General features: G+C 36.6%; 1 protein-coding gene across 1 annotated transcript; it reads left to right on the top strand.

Moving 5' to 3' along the window:
- The first annotated feature begins 3656 nt into the window (after nt 1-3656).
- ADH4 (alcohol dehydrogenase 4 (class II), pi polypeptide) lies at nt 3657-24476 on the top strand. Its single transcript, XM_001166445.8, has 9 exons — nt 3657-3936; nt 5360-5461; nt 6459-6600; nt 8994-9081; nt 11442-11673; nt 16366-16626; nt 20788-20923; nt 21399-21537; nt 23668-24476. Exons 1-9 carry the CDS (start codon nt 3919-3921, stop codon nt 23690-23692), a joined length of 1143 nt encoding a protein of 380 aa, XP_001166445.1. The 5' UTR covers nt 3657-3918; the 3' UTR covers nt 23693-24476.
- The last annotated feature ends 2944 nt before the right edge of the window (nt 24477-27420 follow it).

Genomic DNA, 27420 nt, shown 5'->3' with positions numbered 1-27420 from the left:
GAAATGTTCTAGAACTAGTAGTCGTGATAGTTGCATAACATTGTAAATATATTTTGAAAACAGTAAGTTGTACACCTTGAAATGGTTAAACTGGTAAATTTTATCTCAATTTTTTTTAAACAGGAAAAAAAGAAACAGTGAGGAAATGAACCATAATGTAGAAGTGTAGGGTGAAAAAGACAAATGGGCCAGGCATGGTGACTTGCCTGTAATCCCAGCACTTTGGGAGGCCGAGGCAGGCAGATCACCTGAGGTCAAGAGTTCGAGACCTGTCTGGCCAACATGGTGAAACCTCATTTCTACTAAAAATACAAAAATTAGCTGGGCATGGTGGTGGACACCTGTAATCCCAGCTACTCAGGAGGCTGAGGCAGGAGAATCGCTTAAACCCAGGAAGCAGAGGTTGCAGTAAGCCAAGATTGCACCATTGCACCCCAGCCTGGGAGACAGAGCAAGACTCTGTCTCAAAGAAAAAAAAAAGACAAATGGGTGAAATGCTGAGGAATTGCAATCTATACATTTTTACAACTACTCTACCTTATCAGGGCTAAGACATCAATTGTCAGATATGCCATAATTTTATGTACCATTATGAAAGAAAAATGGTGCTAATTAAACTATGACATGCCATCAATAGTAAGAAGCAACTGATTACAGAGATTTTAACATGAAAAGGAAAGTTTTAGAATCTAGGAGAGATGTCATTAGATGTAGAAAATAAACAATTATTTTAAAAATAAGGAGAAAAGAGGCTGGGCACAGTGGCTCACGCCTGTAATCCCAGCACTTTGGGAGGCCGAGGCAGGCAGATCACGAGGTCAGAAGATCAAGGCCATCCTGGCTAACACAAAGTGAAACCCCGTCTCTACTAAAAATACAAAAAAAAAAAAAAAAAGCTGGGCATGATGGCGGGCACCTGTAGTCCCAGCTACTCGGGAGGCTGAGGCAGGAGAATGGTGTGAACCCAGGAGGCGGAGCTTGCAATGAGCCGAAATAACGCCACTGCACTCCAGCCTGGGTGACAGAGCAAGGCTCCATCTCAAAAAAAAAAACAAAAAAACAAAAAAAAGGAGTGGTTGGTGCAGAAACCCAATGAGTTCAATTTGAAACATCTTGGGTTTCAAATGTGCTATTTGGGTATTCAAGTTGAGAATGATGGAATATTATAAAATATTATTATTTATGCTAATATAATGGGAGAGAAATTATATTTCTAAAGGTATATATAACATTGGGAATTTTGAAAACATCTAGAAGCCCAAAAATGAAAAGTCACAAAAGGTAAAACCATTCTCATAAGAAGAATCCATGATTTTCTTTTTTTCCATTAGGAGAAGCCCTCACATTCAAATGCCCAGGATTTACTATTCTGAAACCTCTTCTCCCTTCTCCTCTCAAAACAATTCTCAGCAGGTCCTTTGATATTTATAGAAAGGAAAAGACCATCTTTACCTTCAAAGAAGTTTATCAAAGTGCAGCACAGAAGGAAAGACCAAGAAAAGACAGATATCAAGCATTCAGAAAAGAGTGTTAATTCCAATTGTGTTTCCAAGGTCATTATTCAATTTGACCAGCATTTAGTAATCACCTAGTATTTTTTCGGGGCTCTGAAGTATACTCTTCAGGATATGAAATGTAAATAAAATACAATCTCTACAGTTAAGGAGGCTACAGGTAGGAAACAGGTTGTCAAAAAAGGCACAAGTAACAGAACATGAGACAAAATGAAGCAAAACTTACTTTGCTTAATTTGCCTATTTATGTATAAGCCTGAAGAGTCATGCAAACACGAGTGCTACAGAGATTCAAAAAGGAAAAAGACCATATCCAAATAGAAAGAGTGGGGATGCAAGATAGGAACCTGGAGACACACCTTAAGGAAGTATAAGGGGTTAGTTGGCCACAGTAGATGTTCCAATCAGAGCAAACTGAAAAAAACTCATGCATTGCATTGGGGAAAACAGTTTCAATAGAACAAGGAGATGGAAATCAAACAAGTTGAGTGAAATGTGGTTAGTGAAAAAGTGGAAACAAAGAGTATAAATTACGCTTTCTAAAAGTTTAATAGAACAACTGAAATATTTAAGAGATGGTGGAATACTAGGGGACTATTAAAAGAAATAATGTAGATAATGAAAACACACTGCCAGGGAAAGATAGTAAAAATGTCGTTAAATTTCTTAAAACACATGGAACACAGAATACTTGCATGCACGTAATATCAAGCTTCAAGATATGTAAAGTAAAAAAAAAGTACTCTCAGAAATTAACAAATTCATAATAATGATGTATTTTTGTTTCTTTTTATTTTTAGTTATTATTTAAAATAATTTTATTGTTATTTATTCATTTTTATTTTTAATTTTAATATGTACAGAAAGAATTGTACATATTTGTGAAGTACCTATGATACTTCAGTACACACATACAACGTGTAATGATAATTAGAGTAATCATAATGATTTCTAAACATCTCTCAGTAGTTAATAGAATAAGCACAACAAAATCAGTATGAGCTGACTCCAGTACAGGACTGGTGCTTATCCTTATTAATAATCAGATCAATACAAATTAAAAACAGAATTAGATATCTTTACACACGACCAGATTAAGAAGATTTTTAAAGTCTGCCAATTCCAAGCATGGGTGAGGATGTGGAGCAACGAGGACTCTCATACACTGCTGCTGGTAGGTGAAGCCATTCTGTGAAATTCCTTGGCCTTGCCTATTAAAGTTGAAGACTTTAATTCCACTCCTAGTCAAAAAATATTTCACAACCAGTACAGAAAGGAAACTCCATTTCTCACAAACAAACGGCCATATACATGTGACTCCAGGGGAGTTCTGACCCACAGCACTGGAGGTCACAGCCACAGGAGGTCAGATGGACACTAGGTATTTATCTACTGGGGTTCCAGGGACTACTCTGTTTTAGGGGGACAGCTAGAGACCCAGAACCATCAGGGCTGGTTGACGGACTTACACATCAGGTGGGACAAAAAGAGTAGCTCCTTAGCAGTGACTAAATAGGGGCCCCCAGGGCTGCAACAGAGTTGAAGGGGAACTTGGGGATTTGGGATAGTGACTTTTTACCAAGCTGAATAAAAATACTTCAATATTTTGATAATTGGCATGGCCTTCATAGTGGGTACTGGCTGAATATCAGTTCTGAATTTTCTTTAAGGCAACTCAAGCATATGTGCAACCAAGTACATGAAAAGAATTTGTATGTAACCACTAATTCATCATAAGCAAAGAGGAAAAAAAACAGCAAAAAGGAAAATGGATGAATAAATTATGTTCAATTCATACACTGGAATATTCTAGAGTAATGAAAATAAGCTACAGCCACAGGCAATGTGAATGATTCTCACATAGAGTAGAGGGGAGAAAAAAGACATGAAACAATACATACACTATGATTCCATTCATAAAAAGGCTTTGCTAGATTAAACTATTGGATAGAGAAGCTTAAATAGGTAGTAAACCACTAAATATGCAAGGAAGTGATTATCAGGGTTGTGAAGGAGAAGAACAGGTAAGTTAAATGGGCGATTCTGAGGAGTAGAAATTTCCTTTACTTCATAATTATTTGTTAATTCATCTTTATATGTTTAATGGGCTTTTCTCTATTATTTTATATTTTTCAATAAAAGAAAAAAGAATTTAAAAAATCTTGGAGCTCACTGGGAGCAATGGGGTTTGCAGCTGAAGTCCAATAGTACAAATGATGTGGTAAGAGACCGGCAGAGCTGTGAATTACAGCAACAAAGGAGAAAAGAAAGTGATTGGAGAATTAAGCAACATGAATGGTATTTATTCAAAGACAGCTCATTATAGGACACGGAACTCCCTGGGTAGGAGTTTGAAGCTTTCTTAACTCAGAAAGAAACTTCCAACACAGTTTCCCAAAGAAAAATGGGCACCAAGGGCAAAGTAAGCAAGTAAGCTGTATCTTTGTTCAGTTTGTGCTTTTCTGTGTCCTTGTATGTTTGGCTAAAAGAAGCTTCCTTCAGGAACTCAGGAAGCAGTGACTTACAGTTGATCAAAAGGATATGAGTGGCCCCTATGCCAGGAATTTATTCTAGGGAAATTAACTGTGGATTGCCAAAATGTTTATTACAAGGGTGTTCAGTTAATATTAATATTATTTAAATGGCCAAAAGAAGAGAGATTTAAGTAACTGTGCTGTAACCATAAAATATAATATGCATATGTTACAAATAATGTTGCAGGAGAATATGGGAAAATGTTCACAGTATATTAATAGTAGAAAAAGTATATTACAAAATACTATGGACAATGTATCTTATTTGGGGATACTCGAAGAATCTGCATCAAAAGCATAAAGTGGGTGATGAGCTTACAGATGAATCTTATTCTATTTTTTGTCTTTAAAAACTTGATAGGCCTTGGCATTTTGAAACTTCCTGTAATTAATATATACTTCATTTGAAACAAAATAAATAATATTCAAAAACATAATTCAAAATTATGTAACTATTGAAAAATAGACATTAATGTGGTCAAAGACTTTGGGAAAAGTATACCAAATGTAAGCATAGTAGTGTTAGAACAGAAGATTATAGGTTTGTTTCTTTCTACTTTCTTTCAATGTTGCTTATATTTGAAATTAAAAATATAATTTGAGGCTAGAAAAAATTGGGATTATAGATTCCTAAATATTTAATTTCTGTTCTTTCATCTTTACCCAAATTCTTACAATTAGATGAAATTTTTATTTAATTTATATCCTACAGATAAATTTAATAATGATGTAAGCCTCATTTCTCAGACTTTTAATGAATTCTCTGGGGATATTGTTCAAATGCAGATTTTGATTTAGTGGATTTGAGGCAGGGCTTTCATCTCTAACAAATTCCCAAGTGATGTGAATAAATGCTTGTCCAAGGACCACACTTCGAGTTGCAAAGATGTAAAACACATCTATTCTCCAGCAATTATCTGACTCAGGTAATTCAGAGCTGATTTCAAACAGTTCACTCAATAGATTTTTATAGGCCATCTACCTTATTCAAACTCCATAAATCTATTCTCTCTGTTATAGAGGGAAAAACTTGAGACATTATATCAAGGTAAACTTTAATACACGTGTTTTTTTTTCAAGAAATAAAAAATGTAATGACTATAATGTAGAATTTAACTTCTTATTTTTCTTTAAGATCCTTTGTCTTTAAAATAATATCTATAAGATCCAGCTACAAACTCTTTAACTCTTTGTCATGAAATTACAGTATCAATATATTCTAATTTTTTCTCATGATCTCCTCTCTCCTACCCCCAACCCTGTCAAAATCTCTATCTCTATCTCCTTCTTCCTTTTCTTTCTCTCTTTCAGGTTATTAAATGCAAAGCAGCCATCGCCTGGGAAGCAGGCAAGCCCCTTTGCATTGAAGAGGTTGAAGTAGCTCCCCCCAAGGCTCATGAAGTTCGCATTCAGGTAAGTGGAGACTTTCCTTGGGTGGGAACAGACAGGGCCCCAAGTGGAGACCTGGCTTCTGTCAGGTCAATCCTCTGTGCTATGATTCAGAGGCCTTGGAGTTTCTAGTACAGGGAAGCTGTATTTTTAGATTCAGTCAAAAACAGGCATTATCCCAAAAAGGAATAAATCATCCATTATTTTAGTAATTTTCAAATAATGGGCTTAAAATTTAATTGATCTTAACATTAATCATTTACCCTAAGAATCAGACAAAGGAATTCACTTTGGATTTGAATTAGTTAGGTTTTCTTTTTGCTTTCCAATTGCTAATTATTTGAAAGTGTTATTAAAAGGAAGATAGACAATTTGATCGAAAACAAGACAGAAGAAAAAACCTGACGTGCTGCCCCTAGGCAGCCGAAGGGTCCTGGGTATCCAGAGGAAGGGACAGGAGTAGGTCACAGGGAGAAGAGAGTGCATGGAATGGAGTGAGATCACTGATGGCAAGTTTGGACAATTTCCCCATTTTTCCCAAGCTGACCAGGCTTATATTTTCCTTGAGGACCCCCACATTAGGAGTCTGTACATGAGAGTGAATGGGACATTCTCACTGACAGAACCTTAAAGAAGAATATAGGTATACATTGGTAATTAATTCAGACAATCCTTGATTTGATATTGTTCTCTCAACTGTAAAAGGTATATTACCTCACCTTCATTTCAATAAGCCCTATTACCTTTGATTTTTTCCTCTCCTAGAGGCAATAATTGCCAATCCTATCTCTTTTATGATTTTCTGACAACAGCAAAAGGTAGAAAACAAAGATGCATTATAAGAGGAAAATAATCTAACCCAGTATATTTTTATTGGTTCTTTTTTCAAAAGGTGATTCTTTTATTGAGTTCTAGAAGTCTTATAAAGTTTTAAAATGATATCAAGCCTAATATTATATGTAACATCCAGCCCAATAATATAGTTGCAGAAACACAATTCAAGTCTGTGATTGCCTTGTAGATCATTGCTACCTCCCTGTGCCATACTGATGCCACTGTTATCGATTCTAAATTTGAGGGCCTAGCTTTCCCAGTGATCGTTGGCCATGAGGCTGCAGGTATTGTGGAAAGTATTGGGCCAGGAGTGACCAACGTCAAACCAGGTATTTTATTTTATTCAGAAAAAATGGAAATGTCACAATATTTCAGAGATAATTATTGATAGAGTCCTGGCTTGGCATGCTATAATTGATCTCTATTTACAAAAGGGGACCATCTTTTCCAAAGTAAAACGAGAGACACAATTTATCACAGTCTAGCAATAGGACAGAATATTTGAAATCAGAATTGTCTAATAAAATCTAGGAAATGTGGTCACTTTATTTACATATAGCACTGAGAAACTGTCCCATGAAGCAAAGTTACGAGGTTAGCTCTAACTGAAACTTCCATGTTTAACAAATGACACCTTATAAAAGAACAAGATCATGTCCTTTGCAGAAATATGGATGAAGCTGTCAGCCATTATCCTTAGCAAACTATTGTAGGAACAGAAAACCAAATACTGAATGTTCTTACTTATAAGTAGGAGCTAAATAATGAGAACACATGGACACAAATGGGGCAATGACAGGCACACTGGGTCCTACTTAAGGATGAAGGATGGAGGGAGGAGAGGCTCAGAAAAATAACTATCGGGTACTATGTTTAGTACCTGGGTGACAAAATTATCTGTACACCAAACTTCCATGACACAAGTTTACTTATATAGCAAACCTGCACATGTACCCCTAAATCTAAAATTAAAGGTGTTGTTTTTCCTTTTTTTTTTTTTTTGAGATGGAGCCTTGCTCTGTCACCCAGGCTGGAGTGCAGTGGCACGATCTCAGCTCACTGCAACCTCCGCCTCCTGGGTTCAAGCAATTATCCTGCTTCAGCCTCCCGAGTAGCTGGGATTACAGGCATGTGCCACCACACCCGGCTAATTTTGTATTTTCAGTAGAGACGGGGTTTCACCATGTTGGCTAGGCTGGTCTCGAACTGCTGACCTCAGGTGATCCACCCACCTCGGCCTCCCAAAGTGCTGGGATTACAGGCATGAGCCACCTTGCCCAGACTTTTTTTTTTTTGTTCGAAACAGAGTCTCACTCTGTGCCAGGCTGGAGTGCTGTGGCACAATCTTGGCTCACTGCAACCTGCACCTCCCAAGTTCACACAAATCTTGTGCCTCAGCCTCCAGAGTAGCTGGGATTACAGGCATGAGCCATCACATCTGGCTAATTTTTGTATTTTTAGTAGAGACAGGGTTTCACCATGTTGGCCAGGCTGGTCTTGAACTCCCAACCTCAGGTGATCTGCCTATCTCAGCCTCCCAAAGCACTGGGATTACAGATGTGAGCCACTGCACCTGGTGTAAAATAAAAGATTTTTAAATGACATGTTATAATAACTTCTATATAAAAAAGCAAACTATTTTAATATTAACAGCAAACTATGTAAAGAATGAGGACTTAGAGGTAGCTTTAGTGAGAAATATTATATATATGTCAATGTTAGCTGAAGTGTTTTTTTGGAAGTTTGTAAGATAAAGATAATACCTAAATGAAGCACACCAATAGCTGAAATTATTTACTCCACATTTTACAACAGATCCTCCAGATACTGGAATATGGGCTATGTAATCCTCATTTGGCAGGCCAGATGAACCGTGCCACTCTTTTCTCTTTTAATGAGAATGCTCCAAAGTTAGAGGTATATTAGTATCTTTCCATTCCAAAAAAGACTGTACAAACAAATTGCTTCCCAAAATTTTGTGTCAATGAAGGAGTCTGGCCAATATAATCCCTTTAGCCCCAGCTCTGCCACTTACTGGCTATGTGATCTTGGCCAGTTATGTCACTTTTCTGTGATTCAGCTCAGATTTCTGTTTTCTATAGTGTGAATAAAAATAGGGCTCATCTCAAAGAGTTGCTCTGAGAATTAAGTTCTGAAATAATACATGTAAGTAGTTATAATGGTGTGTGGTATGTATTAAATGTTGAATGAATGTGAATTATCATCATTAGACCTCAGGCATCGAAGCACAGAAGTCACTATTAAATTGGAATTTATTAAAAAGTGGAAAAATGTGGAATTTGAAAGTGAATCTAAAGGTGAAACATAGCAATGATATAAAGTTTATACCTAGCCTATAATTGTTTACCTCTCCTATTATCTAAGGATGTTATGTTTCGTACATGGTGTTTGGAAATGTAATAAACAATAGTCATGATGCAGAGAGTCACAATGACAGCAAAGTCCCAGAGTTTTGTATCTGATGATATCAACATAGATTTGTTGCTGGACTGCCTAGCAGAGTAATTTTTAAAAAAATACAATATATGCAATACGTTGGGGAATCTGCAGTCTTGTAAGGTAATGAAATACTGTAGCCACCTATACTTTCCACTGAATATAAAATGTATACTATAAAGAAAAGGTGTTTTCCACTGATTTATCTGGTAGAAGCTATAAGTAACACCTTAGGCACCATCCAACATATGGCCTTTCTTTCTAGGTGACAAAGTAATTCCACTTTATGCACCTCTATGTAGAAAATGCAAGTTTTGTCTGAGTCCACTCACAAATTTGTGTGGGAAAATCAGGTAAGCACTCTACACTGTTAGTATTAGTATAAATTTGAATGAATATTTTGGAAAGCATATTGACATTACCTAAATGGCCTTGAAGAGGTGCAAACCTTCCACCCACTAATTCTAATCCTAGGTGTGTACAAGATACTATTGCAAGTGCACACAAAGAAACATGTGCTGGAATGTTCTTTGTAACACTGTTTATTAGAGTAAGCAATTTAAAACAGCACAAATGTCCATCAGAAAGAGAATGAATTTTAAAACTGCTATGTAGTAGCACAATGGACTACTACACAACAATAAAAATGGCTAAACTTGAGCTGCATATATTAACATAAAATAATCTCACACACATAATGTTAAGGGAAATAAGCAAATTGCTGAAGGAATATTTAGTAAAGTGTCATATACAAAAACAATACTATACTTTCTTATGGTTATTTGTATATGTAGTAAAAGCATAAACAAATCACTGAAATAATAAATGCCAAATTCAGAATAATAGCTACTTCTACAGGGATGAGAGAGGGATACAATAAGGCACAGTAAAGTAATTTACTCCCAGGCAACATAGTTGTAAGTCTTAGAGCCAGGTTTTTAACCCAGGCAGTATGGCTCTGGAGTCTAAAATCTTAATCATCTTGTTTTTGCTTTACTAGACTACAGAAGGATCCTTTCATCCTTAACACTAATTGAAAGCAGTTATTTAAGAAGCTAAAATTGTACTACTCTTACATCTATTACTGTGCCTCAATTTTTTCATCTATAAAATGAGGAGCAAAATAATGCCTGCTTCATAGACTTGTTCTAGATATTCAAAGAACTAATTTTTTTTGCAAAGCTTTAATGAAATAATGGATTTAGGCAATACCAATAAATTCTTTCTAATAAATGTTATAAAAAGAGATAATTATATTCCAAATGAAATATACGATACCACCTATAAAGTATTACCACAAAAATATAAAATCTGAATCAGATCAAGTGTTTAGATCAAAAATACTAATTTATGAGGGGATGCAGGGATAGAGAAATATGTTCAACCAGATTACAGGAATGTTATGAGCAAAATTCAGAATGAGGAAAACTCTATAGGACAAATGATTCAATTTCTTCAACAAATAAATTGCAAGGGGAAAAAGAGAGGGAGAAGGGATCTATAATTTAAGATAATTAAGAGACAACAAAAATGTGGACCTAAAGTAATCCTTTAGAGATATATGGTAATGTTTTCACAGATGAAATCGTGATATCTGGGATTTGCTTCAAAATATTCCAATGTGGGGGAGGGAGCAGATATTGTGGAGGAATAATAGATGAAACCTGACTGGCCATGAGTTGATGGTTACTGGAGCTGGGACATGGACACATAAGGGTTCATTATGCTATTCCTTCTACTTTTATACATGTTCAAATTTTCCACAACAAAAATGTTTTAAGAGTTAATACATGTAAAGCCCTTAAAAGCATTTCTGGTACACAAAAGCATTCAATAAAAGTTTGTTCCCTGGCCGGGTGCGGTGGCTCATGCCTGTAATCCCAGCACATTGGGAGGCCAAGGCTGGCAGATCACCTGAGGTCAGGAGTTCAAGACCAGCCTGACCAACATGGAGAAACCCCGTCTCTACTAAAAATACAAAATTAGGGCCAGGCGAGGTGGCTCACACCTATAATCCCAGCACTTTGGGAGGCTGAGGCGGGTGGATAGCGAAGTCAGGAGTTCGAGACCAGCCTGGCCAACACGATGAAAGCTCATCTCTACTAAAAATACAAAAATTAGCCGGGCCTGGTGGTGCGTGCCTGTAGTCCCAGCTACTCGGGAGGCTGAGGCAGGAGAGTTCCTTGAACCCAGGAGGCGGAGGTTGCATTGAGCTGAGATCGCGCCACTGCACTCCAGCCTGGGCGACAGAGCAAGACTCTGTCTCAAATAATAATAATAATAATAATACAAAATTAGCCAGGCGTGGTGGTGCATGCCTATAATCCCAGCTACTTGGGAGGCTGAGGCAGGAAAATCGCTTGAACTCGGAAGGCGGAGGTTGCGGTGAACGGAGATTGTGCCACTGCAGTCCAGCCTAGGCAACAAGAGCAAAAACTCCGTCTAAAAAAAAAAAAATTGTTCCCTGCACTCCAGCCTGAGTGACAAAATGACACCCTGTCACTTTTTAAAAAATTGTTGCTGTTATTTTTAAAATTTGCTATTATTCAACAAACTATATTTTGTGAAAAGTCTTGTTGTTTCCCTAATTTTTCTGTCTTGTAAATTGTCATCAAAAATATATAATGCTCAACATATTTTGTAGGAAAATGATCAGTGTTCCATTTATTATAACTTCTCTTTATTTGTATCACTCTTTTTTTTAATTTTCTAGTAATCTCAAAAGTCCTGCTAGTGATCAACAACTAATGGAAGACAAAACCAGCAGGTTTACCTGCAAAGGAAAACCAGTTTACCATTTCTTTGGAACCAGTACATTCTCTCAGTACACTGTGGTGTCAGATATCAATCTTGCCAAAATAGATGATGACGCAAATTTAGAGAGAGTTTGTCTGCTTGGATGTGGGTTTTCAACTGGCTATGGGGCTGCAATCAACAATGCCAAGGTAAATGGTTAAACACCAGTTTGTGTAAAACAGAAGTTACTAGGAGGCAGTGTGATACAGATGAACTAGAGTTAGTTATCTTCAAACTGTGGCTGTGTCATTTATTACCTCTGTGATTTTAAGCAAGTTATTTAATCCCTCTAGAATAATATCTACTACAAATACTTATGAGGATAATTGAATAATATTATATATGTAAAACATCTGGCCCAGTAGCCTACATATAATTGACCCAGCATATGTTCTTATACTATACTAACATATTAGGTTATAGATCTTCCCTGATTTAAATACAGCCTGTTTAAATATGTCTCCTAAGGATGAATGCTCATCCTAGGACAGCTGACTCAGTCAAAGGGCAACAAAAATGACAGAAACTCACTTCCATCTTCACACAACCACCCCTGTCTTCTCCCTGTTGCTACAGATTTATCTCCCTCCATCAGTAGTAATTCATTTCTGCTACTCATCATGTCCCTTTGTGGCTTCAAAGGAGGGTCTCTGGTAGCAGCCGTAATGTTGACCAGATGTGTCCCTGGAATCCCATGTTAGAATTTAGAAACTCTTACAAAGCATCTGATCTAGAACTAGAGAGATATCAAAGAGGGATCTCACAATTGGACATCTCAGCCTGCTTATCTGAACCTCCTGACATCAATCTTTATTCCTGACTCAAAACCGCAAAATGCAGTCAGAGTGGTCTTTCAAACAACAAGTCTGAAGATTTTATTTTTCCTGCATTATTTCATTATTCCCTCAGGGTGAGCTCAAATTCCTCAGAAGGCTACAGTGACTTCCTACTTCTCCCTTTCCACTGTGCACTCACTGTTCCCTTGGCTCCACTCTGAGTCTCCAGGCTTCAGTCACTGTGGTCTCTGGGCTTTCCACACTTGGCTTCCAGCAACAATGCAGAGAAGACTGCCCTACCTCCTTCAGGCTGACTCCACTTATCACTTCCTCTCAGAGATCTACTTCAGGCTCTCAGCCATGCTTTGGGTATCCCTCCCAGTTTTCACCCCAAATTTTTTTCTTTTTTGAGACAGGGTCTCACTCTGTTGCCCATGCTAAAATGCAGTGGCATGATCATTGCTCACTGCAGCCTTGACCTCCTGGGCTCAAGTGAACTTCCCACTTCAGCCCTCCAAGTAGGTGGGATTACAGGCATGCACCACGATGCCTGGCTATTTTTTTAATTTTTTATAGAGACAGGGTCTCCCTATGTTGCCCAGGCTGGTCTTGAACTCCTAGGCTCAAGCAGTCCTCCCACTTCGACCTCCCAAAGTGCTAGGATTACAGGCATCAGCCACCACCAGCCTCTGTCTTCATTCTTATCACACTATAGAGAAATCTCCCATTTATTTTTTTGTCCTATTGTACTATTTGTTTCTTGAGGGCAAGAACTCTCTGTTGTTCATTGTGATAGCTCCAGAGCCTGGAATTGTCCCTGGCACATAACAGGAGCTTGATAATTTTTCAACGAATGAATAAATAAAACCAGGTGCATAAAACATCCTGGTGAGGCCTGGTCCTCGGCTTTGTAATCCAGAAAGTCCTTTTTTATCAGGTTACCTAGAGTTGTTCAGCGTCAAGGAAACAAAGTCAGCCTCACCACAATAAGAGGTTGATCTAGTAGCCAAGATACCAAAGTATGACTCTTCATTGAGAATTTTATCGGCCACATAGACAAAAATGCTACCCTTTGCTATCAGCATGTTATCTCCCTTTAAAAAAGTATTTATGCACACAATTACTCATTAATAAAAAAATTTAAAAATTGTATTAGAAACCAAACTACAATCAGAGAAGGGTACTAGTAGCTGGGTGGAGTTGACAGCAGATGTGCACATGGCAGTCAAAGCCTGTTTTCTGCTGTATGGCGCTAGAGACTTAGGGAAGAAGTATCACTCTTCAAGTCTTCCTTTGCTGGGCTCCATGCAGTCCATCCTCTTCTACTACTCCAGTCCTTTTAAGGGCCATTAGCACTAGAGGTTCAGCTACAGCTTTCTTTTTTAATTACTTATTTATTTTTAATTGAAAAAAATTTATATATTTATGAAATGCAATTAACGTTTTGATATACATATACACACTGTAGAATAATTAAATCAAGCTAATAATGTATCCATCACTTCATATACTTATCTTTTTGTGGAGAGAACATTAAAAATCTACTATCTTAGCAATTTTCAGATATACAATACATTATTATTAATTATAGTCACCATAGCGTACAATGAAATTCCAGAAATTATTCCTCCACTCTATCCGAAATTTTGTATCCTTTGACCAACATCCTCCTATTCGTCATTTATCCCCCCAGACTCTGGTAACCACCATCCTAGTCTCTGCTTCTGTGAGCTTGTCTTTTCCACATATAAGTGAGATCATGCAGTATCTGTCTTTCTGTGCCTGGCTTATTTCACCTGACATAATGTCCTCCAGGTTCATCCATGTTTTCACCATAACAGGATTTTCATTTTTTTAAAAGCATAATTAGTACTCCATTGTGTATATACATATCATATTTTTCTAATCTATTCATCTATTTGTGGAGCAAAAGCCAGAGGTGTGCATACCTAATATTATTGATAAATAAGGAAAACATTGCAGTTTACCTGTTGCTTAGTAATTTTGTTTCCAATTTAGAATGTATTAAACTTACCTTGAGCAGATTTTCTGTTTTCCTTTTGTTTAAGGATTGGTTCCACATTTTGGCTATTGTGAATAATGCTTCATTGAACATGGGTATGCACATCTCATTTCCTTTGGTTGTATATACAGAAGTGGAATTGTACAGCTTCCTTTTAAATCCAGGCAAAGTCGACCTAAATTTCCAGGAGTTGTTCTTCCCACTGTTAAGGAAGAGATTCTAGCTGCTAAGCCACCTCATGAGATGCTCAGAGAGAAATGAATCTGATAGGAAGAAATTAAGGGAAGTGAAGTATCAGTAATTCTGCCCAAAAGGCAAGAGCTTTAGTAAAATTTAACTTACTTCTGGGAAGAAAAGTGAAGCAACCTCTCTGTATAATTATTGAGAACACACCAACATCACCAGAACCCCTCTTTCTTTTTGATGTGCTTGTATCCTTTACTGCCAATTAAACAACATTACACAGAGACCTTTGGAAGTGTGGAAATGTCCTCTAACAGTGGTACTTGCAGATAGATAATCATCTACTGTGTGTAGACCCACTTGCAAATTGTGGGGGCAATTTATAGTGACCCCACCTAAGTTCTGCAAGCAAAGGCACTTTTACACACAGGGGTCCAGTTGTATAATACAAGTAATGCAGCATATTATATTTACACACTGTTGTGAGCTAGCCTGAGAATCCAACTACTAGTTACATTGCTGCAATGGGAAAAATGCATTTCCACTTCCTAAGAGACTCACAGCCTCTTTTTAACTGAGACTCTGGAGAAATATATTAAGAATCATACTGAACACATGCCACAACATTACAGTAAAGAAGCCATCATAAGAACAATATTGCAATATATATACATATTTATTATTTCCTCTGAGTAGCAAAAGCCAGGGGTGTGTATACCTAATATTATAGTAAATAAGGAAAATATTGCAGTTTACCTGTTGCTTAGTAATTTTGTTTCCAATTTAGAATGTATTAATACTTACCTTGAGCAGATTTTCTCTTTTCCTTTTGTTTATGTTTTAATCCTAACAGCTTTGCATCCTCATTAGGAAATATTAAGTATCTCTCTATGTAGTATTTTTCTATTGCTATACTAGTCTGTAGAATAACATATTCCAGTTACAGCATCTTTTCTTACCATCTTATCTATTATTTCCATTTAATGCAATGAAACAAATATTTATTAAAGACTCAATATACAGAAGACTCTTTCACAATAATATGGAATTTAAAAAGTTTCTGCCTTCATAAAATTTACAGTCTTTTAAAGAAACACACATACACACACAATCAAGGCAGGTTATAAATTATATGATACAAGAAAAGCAAAAAGACAGGCATTGGTTTCTGACTGAAAAATCAAGAAAAGTTTCATAGACAGAATGTCCTTGAAGTCAGGCCTAGGAGTATAGGTTATACTTTAATTAAAGAAAATAAGGTGAAAAGTACATCAGTCTGAGGGAGCAGCGTCAACTACGGCATGAGAAGAAAGTGCAACAATCTGTTCGCAGTTCTTGTACTGGGAATATCATGGGGATGATGCTGGAAGGTAAACAGAGGTCAGACAATAAAAATCCTTTCATGCCATGCAAAACAAATTGGACTTCATTCCAAACTGGTGATTTGGAGTGATCAAGTAAATCACTGTAATATTAATACAACCAAATGAGGCCTATTCGAAATATAGACGTCAAATTAATAGTGATCCAATTTCAAAAGGAAAGCAATAAACCCCTCAGAATGTGTGGGTTTTCAAATTTTGTTCAGATAACACTGAAGGGAAAAAGTAAAACAAGGGAATTATTTTTACTTGGGTTCGTTTCTTATAATCTTAATGAACACTAAATAATTCTCCAAATTTAGGTAGTAATGCATCCATTTTCACATTGGCAGATTTCCTCCATTGGCTATATCATAGAGTTTAATAGCAGGCTGTCTTTAATTCATATGTTCATGCCCCCACTTCCTCCTGACTCTTAAAAGAAAAAAAGTGGGACTGGCTGCTTTAGAAGTTACTTTATAATTTTCCTGCTTGCAGGTCACCCCTGGTTCAACTTGTGCTGTCTTTGGCCTAGGAGGTGTGGGTCTTTCTGCTGTAATGGGTTGTAAAGCGGCAGGAGCTTCCAGAATCATAGGTATTGACATCAACAGTGAGAAGTTTGCAAAGGCTAAAGCCCTGGGAGCCACTGACTGCCTCAATCCTAGAGACTTACATAAACCGATCCAGGAAGTTATCATTGAATTGACCAAGGGAGGTGTGGATTTTGCCCTTGACTGTGTAGGTGGATCTGAAACCATGGTATGTATATTTTGTTCTTGGATCATATTTTCAATGTATTCTTTGGCTGTCAAATAATAGGGGAAAGTGGATTATGTTTATTATGGTATTTAGTACTTTCAAATGGATGACAGTGGGGTAGAACTATAAGCCACAAATCATTTCCCATTCCCTCAGCTATACTCCATTTCCTTCAATGCCCATGAATGTGTCCCCCCAAATGCCAGTACTGTCTTGGTGAGTTCAGTCTTCTCTTGTGATAAGAAGCCATACCAGCATTATTTGTAGATGTTGATTTTTCTTTTGAGATCCCTTTAAAAAGCTCAATATTATTTGTCTGGAGATAATATTTTCTAATTTTGTTTTCTATGATAATTCCAATTCCTATTCCTTGGAGACAATTTTAGGGGTTTTTTCATTTTTAATTAGAGAAATGTTCCTTTTGACTATTAAATCAAATAAAATGACAAGTGCATTAATTAGACAGCATTCTTTAGCAAAAGATATAAAGGGATGAATTAACTGCAATGCATAAATAGGAATAAACACCTATTTTGCTTAGCTATCTTATGCATTATATACATTATTAATATTAACATTTGTTAATGTAGAATATCTTTTCTTTAACAGTATATAATATTTAAAATTAATAAACAATATGTGCATGTGTTGTTATATTTAATATTAACATAGTCTCAACACTAGCTATATGTTAGAATTTCCTGAGGGGTTTTTCGTTGTTTTGTTGCTTTTTCAATACCAATGAATGGGCCAAACCCAGGATATTCTTGTGTGCTGGGGGCCCACTGACAACATTTTAAAAATTAATTTCTCAAGTTGAGAACCACTGACCTAAAAGTTAGCATCTTCTATTATTAAGCTGACTTATTATACCATGAAAGTCATTTTCAATTATGGAACAGAATTATATTAGAGAATCCAAATGGAAAGGGAAGGATTTATTTAATCACCAAAAGATGAGTTACCTACTCTCCCACCAAAAGTTTCTATAGCTAGGAAAAGCTATGTTTCTAGGTTCCAATGACCTCTAACCCTCTAAACCAAGGGTCAACACCCTGTAGCTTACCAGCACAAGGATTGTTTACTAACACCTGCTAAGGACCCTTTTAAGGAGCTGAATGTAGTGATACTGGAGTCTATGACCTGACTGGAAGCTGTAGAAAGATTTTATAACTTTGCAGTGATTAATTTTAGAGCTTTGATAACCCCCAGCAATAAGTCAGAGACTTAATTTAGAATTTAATTTTGAAAGTGTTTGTCAAAAATGTTAAAGGCCTCAAAATATTTGATTAAAACAGAACCATAGGTCATTGTAAAACAATAGTTACTTATTTAGCCAAATAGATCATCAAAAGACTTTAAAGGCAATACATGAGGATGTATGGATGTAAAAACCTTAACACTATTTTTTAAAGTAATTAAAAACCTAATGTAGACAACATGGGAATTATTTTGATAAAATGTAAAATGTTGTTTCTTAAGTCAGTTACCAGAAATGGAAAGAAAAACTGGTAGTGTGACTGCTTCTCCTTATGGGAAGCCCATTTCAATAAACCTGATGAGAAAAGTGCTTGAATTTAATCAGACATGGGAAAAGTGTGTTCAGGATTATGAGTACAGCAGGGGAATACATAATTCTTAGTAACTGCATGAGAAATTTTCTGGTTACATTGAAAAATTTAAACATATCAAGAAAAGCCAAGAGTACAGAATCAAGTTGTACTGGAGGAAAACATTCACTCCTAGACCTTTAAGATAAAACATTTTAGTACCAGGCCATAAGAATAGTTAGAACTGGAGGAAAAAAACTTATAATAGCTGATGAAAAAGCTAAAGAAAGGAGTTATCTCAGTCCAAGGGGAGACAAAGCTGAAAGCAGGGAGACATAGCAAAAGTTGAACTGACATATGATTTTGAGAAGTTTTCAAAAGAAACAGGTTATAAAAATAAAAGTTAAGTTTCTTTTAATTGTATTAAGAGCAAATCAATACTGTAAAGAGACTTTGTTTTAACATAGGGGAATAATGTTAGAAAGACTATTCTAAATAATCCTCTTTTAATCACAGCAAATTTAATCACATACAAAATTTTTTTATAAATTCCTCTTCATGAAACTTATTATGACTTACACAGATGATCTATGACATGCTTGGACTTTTGACTTATCCTAATTTTTTCTTTTTAAATAATCAGTCATTTTATTTTAGGACAAGATTTTACCATAAGATTCTTTTTTATATGAAATTATTCTTTTTTAATAACCCTTTTATTAAAAATACATTTTTATATTTATAACTTTATATTTCTCTCCCCTACTTACTTTTTTATCTTTTTAAGTAAATAACTTTAAAATAATCTCCAAATTACGTAAAATTATTCTTTAATAAGAATACAGGCCAGGCACAGTGGGTCGCGCCTGTAATTCCAGCACTTTGGAAGGCTGAGGTGGGCAGACTGCTTGAGCCCAGGAGTTCGAGAGCAGCCTGGGCAACATGGCAAAAACCCACCTCTACTAAAAATACGAAAATTAGTCAGGTGTAGTGGCACACGCCTATAGTACCAACTACTTGGGAGGGTAAGGTGAGAAAATAAATTAAGCCCAGGAAGTTGAGGCTGCAGTGAGCTATGATCATGCCACTCCACTGTAGCCTGGGCAACAGAGTGAGACTGCCTCAGAAAAAAAGAGAATACAATTATTTATTTATATATTCATATATATCTATATGAATTAGAATTCTTATTCCTAGTAACCTTAAATTTTCATGAAAACTTAGAAAGCAAGAAATCCTGAACTGTTAGATGTAAGCATTTTATAGATGAAATCATTTCACAATTTTAGAAACATGTTTTCCTATATCATAATTTTTTAATTGGAAATGACTCACATATCCAGCATTTATTATTTAATTTAAAATAATTTTCAGATTTTATATTACACAAAGTCCACTTATAAGCATTTATTTCATTTACATATACTTTTTCATTTTTAATAGTCATCTAGATAACTTTTGATAACTGAGATATTATGCAGAACTAGCCATTATTTAAAGTTATTTCCTTGTTAACTTTTTTTTGAGATGGAGTCTCAATCTGTCGCCTAGTGGAGTGCAGTGGCACGATTCTGGCTCACCGCAACCTCCACCTCCTGGGCTCAAGCAATTTTCCTTCCTCAGACTCCTCAGTAGCTGGGACTACAGGCACATGCTGCCATGTCTGGCTACTTTTTTGTATTTTTAGTAGAGATGGGGTTTCTCCATGTTGGCCAGGCTGGTCTTGAACTCCTGATCTCAAGTGATCCACCTGCCTCGGCCTCCCAAAGTGCTGGGATTACAGGCGTGAGCCACCATGCCTGGCCCTTGTTAACTAAAGTCTAAACATTAGGTGAAAACCTAAGTAAGAACCATAAGGTTAAAAACATAGGTATTTTGCTGATAAATTAGGTGATTCAGTTGCTGTTATTGACCTAACAATTTTAAATTAGTCTTATTTGTCAAAAAAAAAAAAAAGTCACACAACGATAGATTTGGCTGGGTTTACAGTCTCACAACCTTTGTGCCAAACCCTGACACTTTGAACATTTAGCAGAGGCAAATATAAAACTTATTTACTTACACACAAATGTATGCTGATTTTTTAGACATCTTTATTTTTATTTTACTAACAATTTTTTTTTTTTTGAGACAGAGTCTCACTCTGTGACCCAGGCTGGAGTGCAGTGGTGTGGTCTCGGCTCACTGCAACTTCCTCCTCCTGGGTTCAGGCAATTCTCCAGCCTCAGCTTCCCGAGTAGCTGGGACTACAGGCAGGCACAACCACACCCAGCTAATTTTTGTATTTTTAGTAGAGACGGGGTTTTGCCATGTTGGCCAGGCTGGTCTCGAACTCCTGGCCTCAAGTGATCCACCCACCTTGGCCACCCAAAGTTCTAGGATTACAGGCATGAGTCACCTGCACCTGGACTGTGCTGAACATTCTATTTGTAATGGAACACTGGGCCCTCAAGGCTCAATCTACAATGATACTATGATGTCATTAGCTTGAATCCCATTATCTTACATGCAGAGTTGGATTAATTTTTTTCTAAAGCATTGTACATTGCCACACTGGAGTTCATATTCTACTTTTCCACTGACTCAAGTATTCTTTTGTGTTCCATCACAGAAAGCAGCCCTGGACTGTACAACCGCAGGCTGGGGATCATGTACTTTCATTGGAGTAGCTGCTGGTAGCAAAGGATTGACTATTTTTCCAGAGGAGCTAATAATCGGCCGTACTATAAATGGAACATTCTTTGGTGGTCAGTTTTTTTTTCTTCATAGCTTTAAATTTTTTTCCTAGTAGTTCTGAAATTCTTAGAGTGAAGGCTATTGAAAAGAAATAAAAATAATTTATTCAACCATTGAATCCCTAGAGCATATCCAAATACTACATAAAAACTATTAATTACTTATAAGTAATTTATATAAAAAGGTAATTATAATTTGCAAATTGAAATTTAATTTGCATTTGAATGAACCAACATGGAGGAACAAAAAATAAACATTGACCTTATTGAGATAATTTCTTATATAGAGTGGAAAATAATCTTAAATTTTTCTTATAAAGAAAAATTTTAAAATAGATATAAGTACAGAAAATTAAAGATGGAAGGAGTTTAATCTATTTGAAGCAAACCAAATCTGACTTAATAATTTCATTCATTCAGCAAATGCTGATTAAACTACTTCGTGTCAAGTGCCATGTCGTTATTTCCCATTTTGTCCACATTACAGGTTGGAAAAGTGTAGATTCTATCCCAAAGCTGGTCACTGACTATAAGAATAAGAAATTCAATCTGGATGCATTGGTGACCCATACCCTGCCTTTTGACAAAATCAGTGAGGCATTTGACCTAATGAACCAAGGAAAAAGGTACATTACTAATAGATGACTGAATGATTTAAAAAACGTTTACAATGATTCTATTTTCTTTTTGATGTTAAGAAGCAACCAGCTTGTTTTTTCTGACATTTTCCACATCCCAGGTACTAGATGTGCTTAAAAGATTAAATAGTGGCCATTTCAGAGGGGAAAAGCTTCCATTTCAATAATGCACATCTGTACACTGTTACAATATAGAATGGTGGCATAAATTGATACAATTTCCATTTCACAAACCATTAACTCAGTTGGGGCTGCTCCCTAGAAAGAGAGGTTTCTGTGTAGTATAATGTTAGATCCCTCTAGTACAGTGTACCCCTGAGTTTAGCACCGTGGTGTTCTGCAGTTTGACACAGAGTGCCTACCCCAGACCCTTCACAATCAGAATGGGGTGAAAACCATGCCTATGTGGCAGGGATCAGACATGTAAAGGATGCCCCAACTGTCTCATTCTCTTGCTTTGTCATGGAGTTCCTCTAAGATACCTTCTGATCCACTATTTTAGTTATACAGTGCTCCCACGTCAGGGATCCCAGGAACTGATGCATAGAAATGTTCCACCTGGAAGATTCTTAGGGGTTGGGGGATTAGTAAGGCTAGGATCAATGATTCTAGGTAAAATGTTCAAGCACAGCCTTGATCAATAGAAACAAAGGTCAAAAACATTAGGAACAATGTTACACAGAGGAGACGCAGGACCAAGAAGAAATGAAAAGAGAAGATACAACAAAAGAAAGGAGGAAAAGGCTAAAGTAAAATTAAAATAACTGGGATTTGAAGCAGGGAATAAATGTTGCAGAAGAAGAAGATAGTTTCATGGTGTGAGGACCCAGACTACTTCCTGGGGAAGAAACCTGAGGAAATATCCCCACTGACATGAACTCCCCAATTTGCAAACGTGTCAGTCACACCATATCAAAAGGAAGTTCAATAAAAAGAAAATACAAGCATTATTTTTTAAGCTACACCATGTAAACTTAGTATATAAGCCCTGCAATGTATTATACAACTTCAATATCCCCATAAGGAATACTCCTCAAGTTAGGAGATAGAGGTTGGAGTGGGGTTTGAGCCTCACACCCTTGTATTCATATCCTCTAACACAAACCTTTTCTCCTAGAATTCTCAATTATGGAATATACCCATAAGGAATGCTAAGTGGCAGCCAGGTGGAAAATGCTGCATTGCTTTATGGGCAAGTCTCCCACATTCTCCCAGGAGGCTTCCCTGGTAATCAGCCTACGGGTAGACACCAGAGTGAGGCCTCCTGCTCCTTCTCTGGCCCACTGAGAATACCACCTGACTGCCCACACAGATGGAAAGGTGGCAATGAGGAAGGCAGAGGTTGGGCCTCATCAGGTGTGTCCACCATATGGGCACAGGAAGCACAAGAGAGGGCAGGCCCTCCTACCACCCAACTGCAAAGAAGCAAGGAAGTGGGGGGAAGGGGATGGAATACAATGACTGACTAGCCTGTTGAGGTGTAGTGATCCTGCCCCAGAGTGAGGAAAGGACACAGAGATTCTCCTTCCACAGGTAGGGGTGTCTTCCAGTCCTGGGTGAAGAAAACATTTATGCATAGCACCCTGCTCATAGCAGGGGTTCCACAGTTCAAGCAGTAATGTTTGAGATAAGGACTGCTCTGTCCTTGAGGCTTATCCCCCTCTTTGTGTCTACATGTTGGAGTTACCCAGAAATAAGAACATCTGGGTTCTTAAAAAGTTGCATCCCAACACACCAACTTTGATGCCCACTCCCTCCTTCGATGCTCAACTTTGCCCTCAGCTATAGGAGATCCGAGAACAGTGACTATTCCAAGACTAAAACCTGACTCCCTCCTTGGTACATTCTAATTCTCCTCAACAGCACCACTGAGTAACAAGGACGCTGCCTAAGGTGAGTAAGGGTCCTCAATTCCCCCCAAGTTTACTAGCACATGCATAAAATATTATTAACACCATGAATGGAAGAGGATGACGGGATAAAAGAAATTAGGCTTAATAAAGTGAATGTCTATAAAGGAAGACCAGATCCTGAAATGAAAAGGCAAAACTTATTTGTGAGCTTTGGTTAAATTTATCATGAAAATTATACTTATTAATGTTTTATTGTTATTAACAGCGTCCGAACAATCCTCATCTTTTGAAGATGCCAGGAGCAATTCGGAATACTATCTGATTGAATGTGAACCTGCCTGGTTAATTTATTACCTGATTTGATGAACCAAGGAAAGCCATGAGTTTAAACAAATATTTACATTTAATATGGGAACATAAAAGAGCTTTAAATATTATAGACTTTGTACCTGTTATATATATGAATATTCCCTATGTTAAATAATAATAATAACTAGTGTTTATGAATAGAATCATATCATCTTTAGAAATTGTTTAAAATTAGTTCTGGGAAGTTGAAAGTGGGGAATGAAGAGATAATAAATAAAACTAGATTGGCCATATGTTTATAATTTTTTTAGATTGGGTAATGAATACATGGAGTTTCATTATACTTTTCTCTCCACTTTTGTCTATGTTGAAAATTTTCTGGGAGCTAAATGATGAGAACACATGGACACATGATGGGGAACAACACACACTGGGGCCTGTTGAGGGCAGGGAGTCGGCAGAGAGAGAGCATCAGGAAGAATAGCTAATGGATGCTGGGCTTCATACCTGGGTGATGAGATGATCTGTGCAGCAAAGCACCATGGTACATGTTTACCTATGTAACAAACCTGCACATCCTGCAAATGTACCCTGGAACTTAATAAAAGTTGGAAATTTTTAAAAAGAATGAATAAGACCTGGTATTTGATAGCACAACAGGGAGACTATAGTCAACAGCAATTTAATTGTATATTTTAATATGACTAAAAGAGTATAATGGATTGTTTGTAACACAAATAAATGCTTGAGGGGATGGACACCCCATATTACATGATGTGATTATTACACATTGCATGCCTATATCAAAACATCTCATGTACCCCATAAATATATACACCTAATACCCACAAAACTTAAAATATAAAATGTTTTAAATAAAAATAAAGAAAAGATTTCCCACAATAAAAAGATTTTTACTGGAAAAAATCACTATATTTCACATACATGTGTACATATATACATTATATATATATACACTATATATATGAAATATATAGTAATTGTGATTATGTGTGTATATATATATTAACATATACACACATATATACATAAAACATTATTATATACTTTGTGTTCCAATAAGCCACAAGCTACTTTTTAAAAATAAGTTGCTAAATAATTTTCTTTTTAACATCTGCTAATTTCTTTTCTCTTAGCCCCACTCTATCATTAACTGCAATCACATGGAAGGAGATATCAGAATCTATTTAAGTGAATATTTTAAAAAGAATAAAAGCATATCTACTCTCTCAAGTTTCTATCTCTGTAAAATAACTGCCCTTTCATCTTTGATAATTTTTTTTCTTCAACTTTTAAGTTCTGGGGTACGTGTGCAGGATGTGCAGGTTTGTTACATAGGTAAATGTGTGCCATGGTGGTTTCCTGCAGAGATCAACCCATCATTTAGGTATGAAGCCCAGCATCCATTAGCTATTCTTCCTGATGCTCTCCCTCCCCCTACCCCCTCAACAGGCCCTAGTGTGTTGTTTCCCACCATGTGTCCATGGATTCTCATTGTTCAGCTCCCATTATAAATGGGAACACACAGTATTTGTTTTTCTGTTCCTGCATTAGTTTGCTGAGGATAAGGGCTTACAGCTCCATCCATGTCCCTGCAAAGGACATGATCTCATTCCTTTTCATGGCTGCATAGTATACCATAGCATATATGTGCCACATTTTCTTTATCCTATCTATCATTGATGGGCATTTTGTTTGATTCCATGTCTTTGCTATTGTGAATGGTGCTGCAATGAACATACATGTTCATGTATCTTTATAATAGAATAATTTATATTCCTTTGGAGATATACTTGGTAATGGGATTGCTGGGTCAAACGGTATTTTTGCCTCTAGATCTTTGAGGAATCACCACCCTGTCTTCCACAATGGTTGAACTAATAATTTACATTCCCACCAACAGTGTAAAAGCATTCCTTTTTCTCTGCAACCTCAGCAGCATCTGTTGTTCCTTGACTTTTTAATAATCACCATTCTGACTGGCATAAGATGGTATCTCATTGTGGTTTGGGTTTGCATTTCTCTAATGATCAGTGATCTTTCATAATTTTTACAACACATAATGTTGAGCTTAATGATCTGCAATTGGCACTAATTAATACTATTGATCTGTAACTGGCACTAATTAATGCTATTTTCAATAGTCAATTAAAAGTTACAAAAATTGATGTACTTATAAAGTAATGTAGTAAGTAAACATTTATAGTTATAAGATTTAACAGATAAAAAGATGTATACAAAAATAGCAAAATGGAAGGTTTCAAATTATTATACTCGAGATGTTACAATGAACAGTTTAAAAGGACAACATAGAACCTAAATGCCCATCAGTGATAGACTGGATAAAGAAAATGTGGTACATATACACCATGGGATACTATGCAGTCATAAAAAGGAATGAGATCATGTCCTTTGCAGGGACATGGATGGAGCTGGAAGCCATTAACCTCAGCAAATAACGCAGGAACAGAAAAACAATCATCACATGTACTCACTTATAAGTGGGAGCTGAACTATGAGAATACATGGACACATCATGGGGAACAACACACACTGGGGCCTGTCTCGGGGGCAGGAGGGAGAGCATCAGGAAGAATAGCTAATGGATGCTGGTCTTAATACCTAAGTGATGTGTTGATCTGTGCAGCAAACCATCATGGCACACGTTTACCTATGTAACAAACCTGCACATCCTGCACACGTACCCCAGAACTTAAAAGTTGAAGGGAAAAAAAAGGATCAGATAATAATTTAGATCAGAGTAATAAAGACTAGCTTTCACCTTGGACCAGAACTTAAAATAAAAGTTGAAGGAAAAAAAACAGGTAAGATACATAATAATTTAGATCAGAGTAATAAGGACTAGCTTTCATCTTGGAGCAATTTCTGAAACCTATCAGTTTTCTTTAAAATGATTTACCACGTATTGAATTCTGAGAGAAGATAAACATCTTTGAAAGTTTTGGCTGAAAGGATAGTAATTAATATCTCAAAGTAGAAACTTATATTCTTGCTTATTTAAGATTCTCTCTCATTAGAAATGGAAGCCAGACACTTTATCTGTAAATGCTTTCTTTGTTGGCATTGTGGGACTAAAATGCACCCCACAGGTTGTTGGCCTTTCTCACGCAATTCCCTATATCAGTTCTTTTCTCTTTCCTCATCCCTTTCCTCCTTTCCTTTGCTTCAGTGAATCCTTTCTAGATTCCATTTCAGACCCACCTCTTTTTCAGATCTTTGCAGCCACAAAGCTGTTCTCACTCCCTGATCTCCTTTGATGCTCGGTGTTTTTAATCAAAATCCTATCACACGCCATTTCCATTGCTAGTTTTTCAAGTACATGTTTGTAAAATCCCTGAAGGCAGAACGATCTTTGAATCCATCCCTCTATCAGAGATGGTCGATAAATATACGTTGCTTGATAACAAAAGTCTATCCTTGTGTCTGAATAGTTTATATTCACCCTTTTGAATGGAATTTTTCCAAAACATTTTCTATATTTCCTTTTTTTCCTAAATAGATAATCCCAAATCTAATCTTAACAACTCAGAATAGTCATTATTGAAATGGGAGAGTTCCCTGATCCCCCTCACAGGATGTGCAACAGGGGTGTGACTCGCCTGTTCAGTCACCATTGCTCAAACCCCTGACAAGAAGGCGAGCATGCAGACTGGCAGGTGCAGGAGTC

This window comes from Pan troglodytes, chromosome 3 (assembly GCF_028858775.2).
Source record: "Pan troglodytes isolate AG18354 chromosome 3, NHGRI_mPanTro3-v2.0_pri, whole genome shotgun sequence".
In the NCBI taxonomy this organism is placed as follows: Eukaryota; Metazoa; Chordata; class Mammalia; order Primates; family Hominidae; genus Pan; species Pan troglodytes.
This window is presented reverse-complemented; position numbering and strand designations above follow the sequence as displayed.

What these genes read in the sequence shown, in the direction of transcription:
- ADH4 (XM_001166445.8), top strand. An exon ending in AATTTGTGTGGGAAAATCAG is followed by an intron (nt 9,082 to 11,441) that starts GTAAGCACTCTA and finishes TTAATTTTCTAG; the next exon opens with TAATCTCAAAAGTCCTGCTA. An exon ending in TAGGTGGATCTGAAACCATG is followed by an intron (nt 16,627 to 20,787) that starts GTATGTATATTT and finishes GTTCCATCACAG; the next exon opens with AAAGCAGCCCTGGACTGTAC.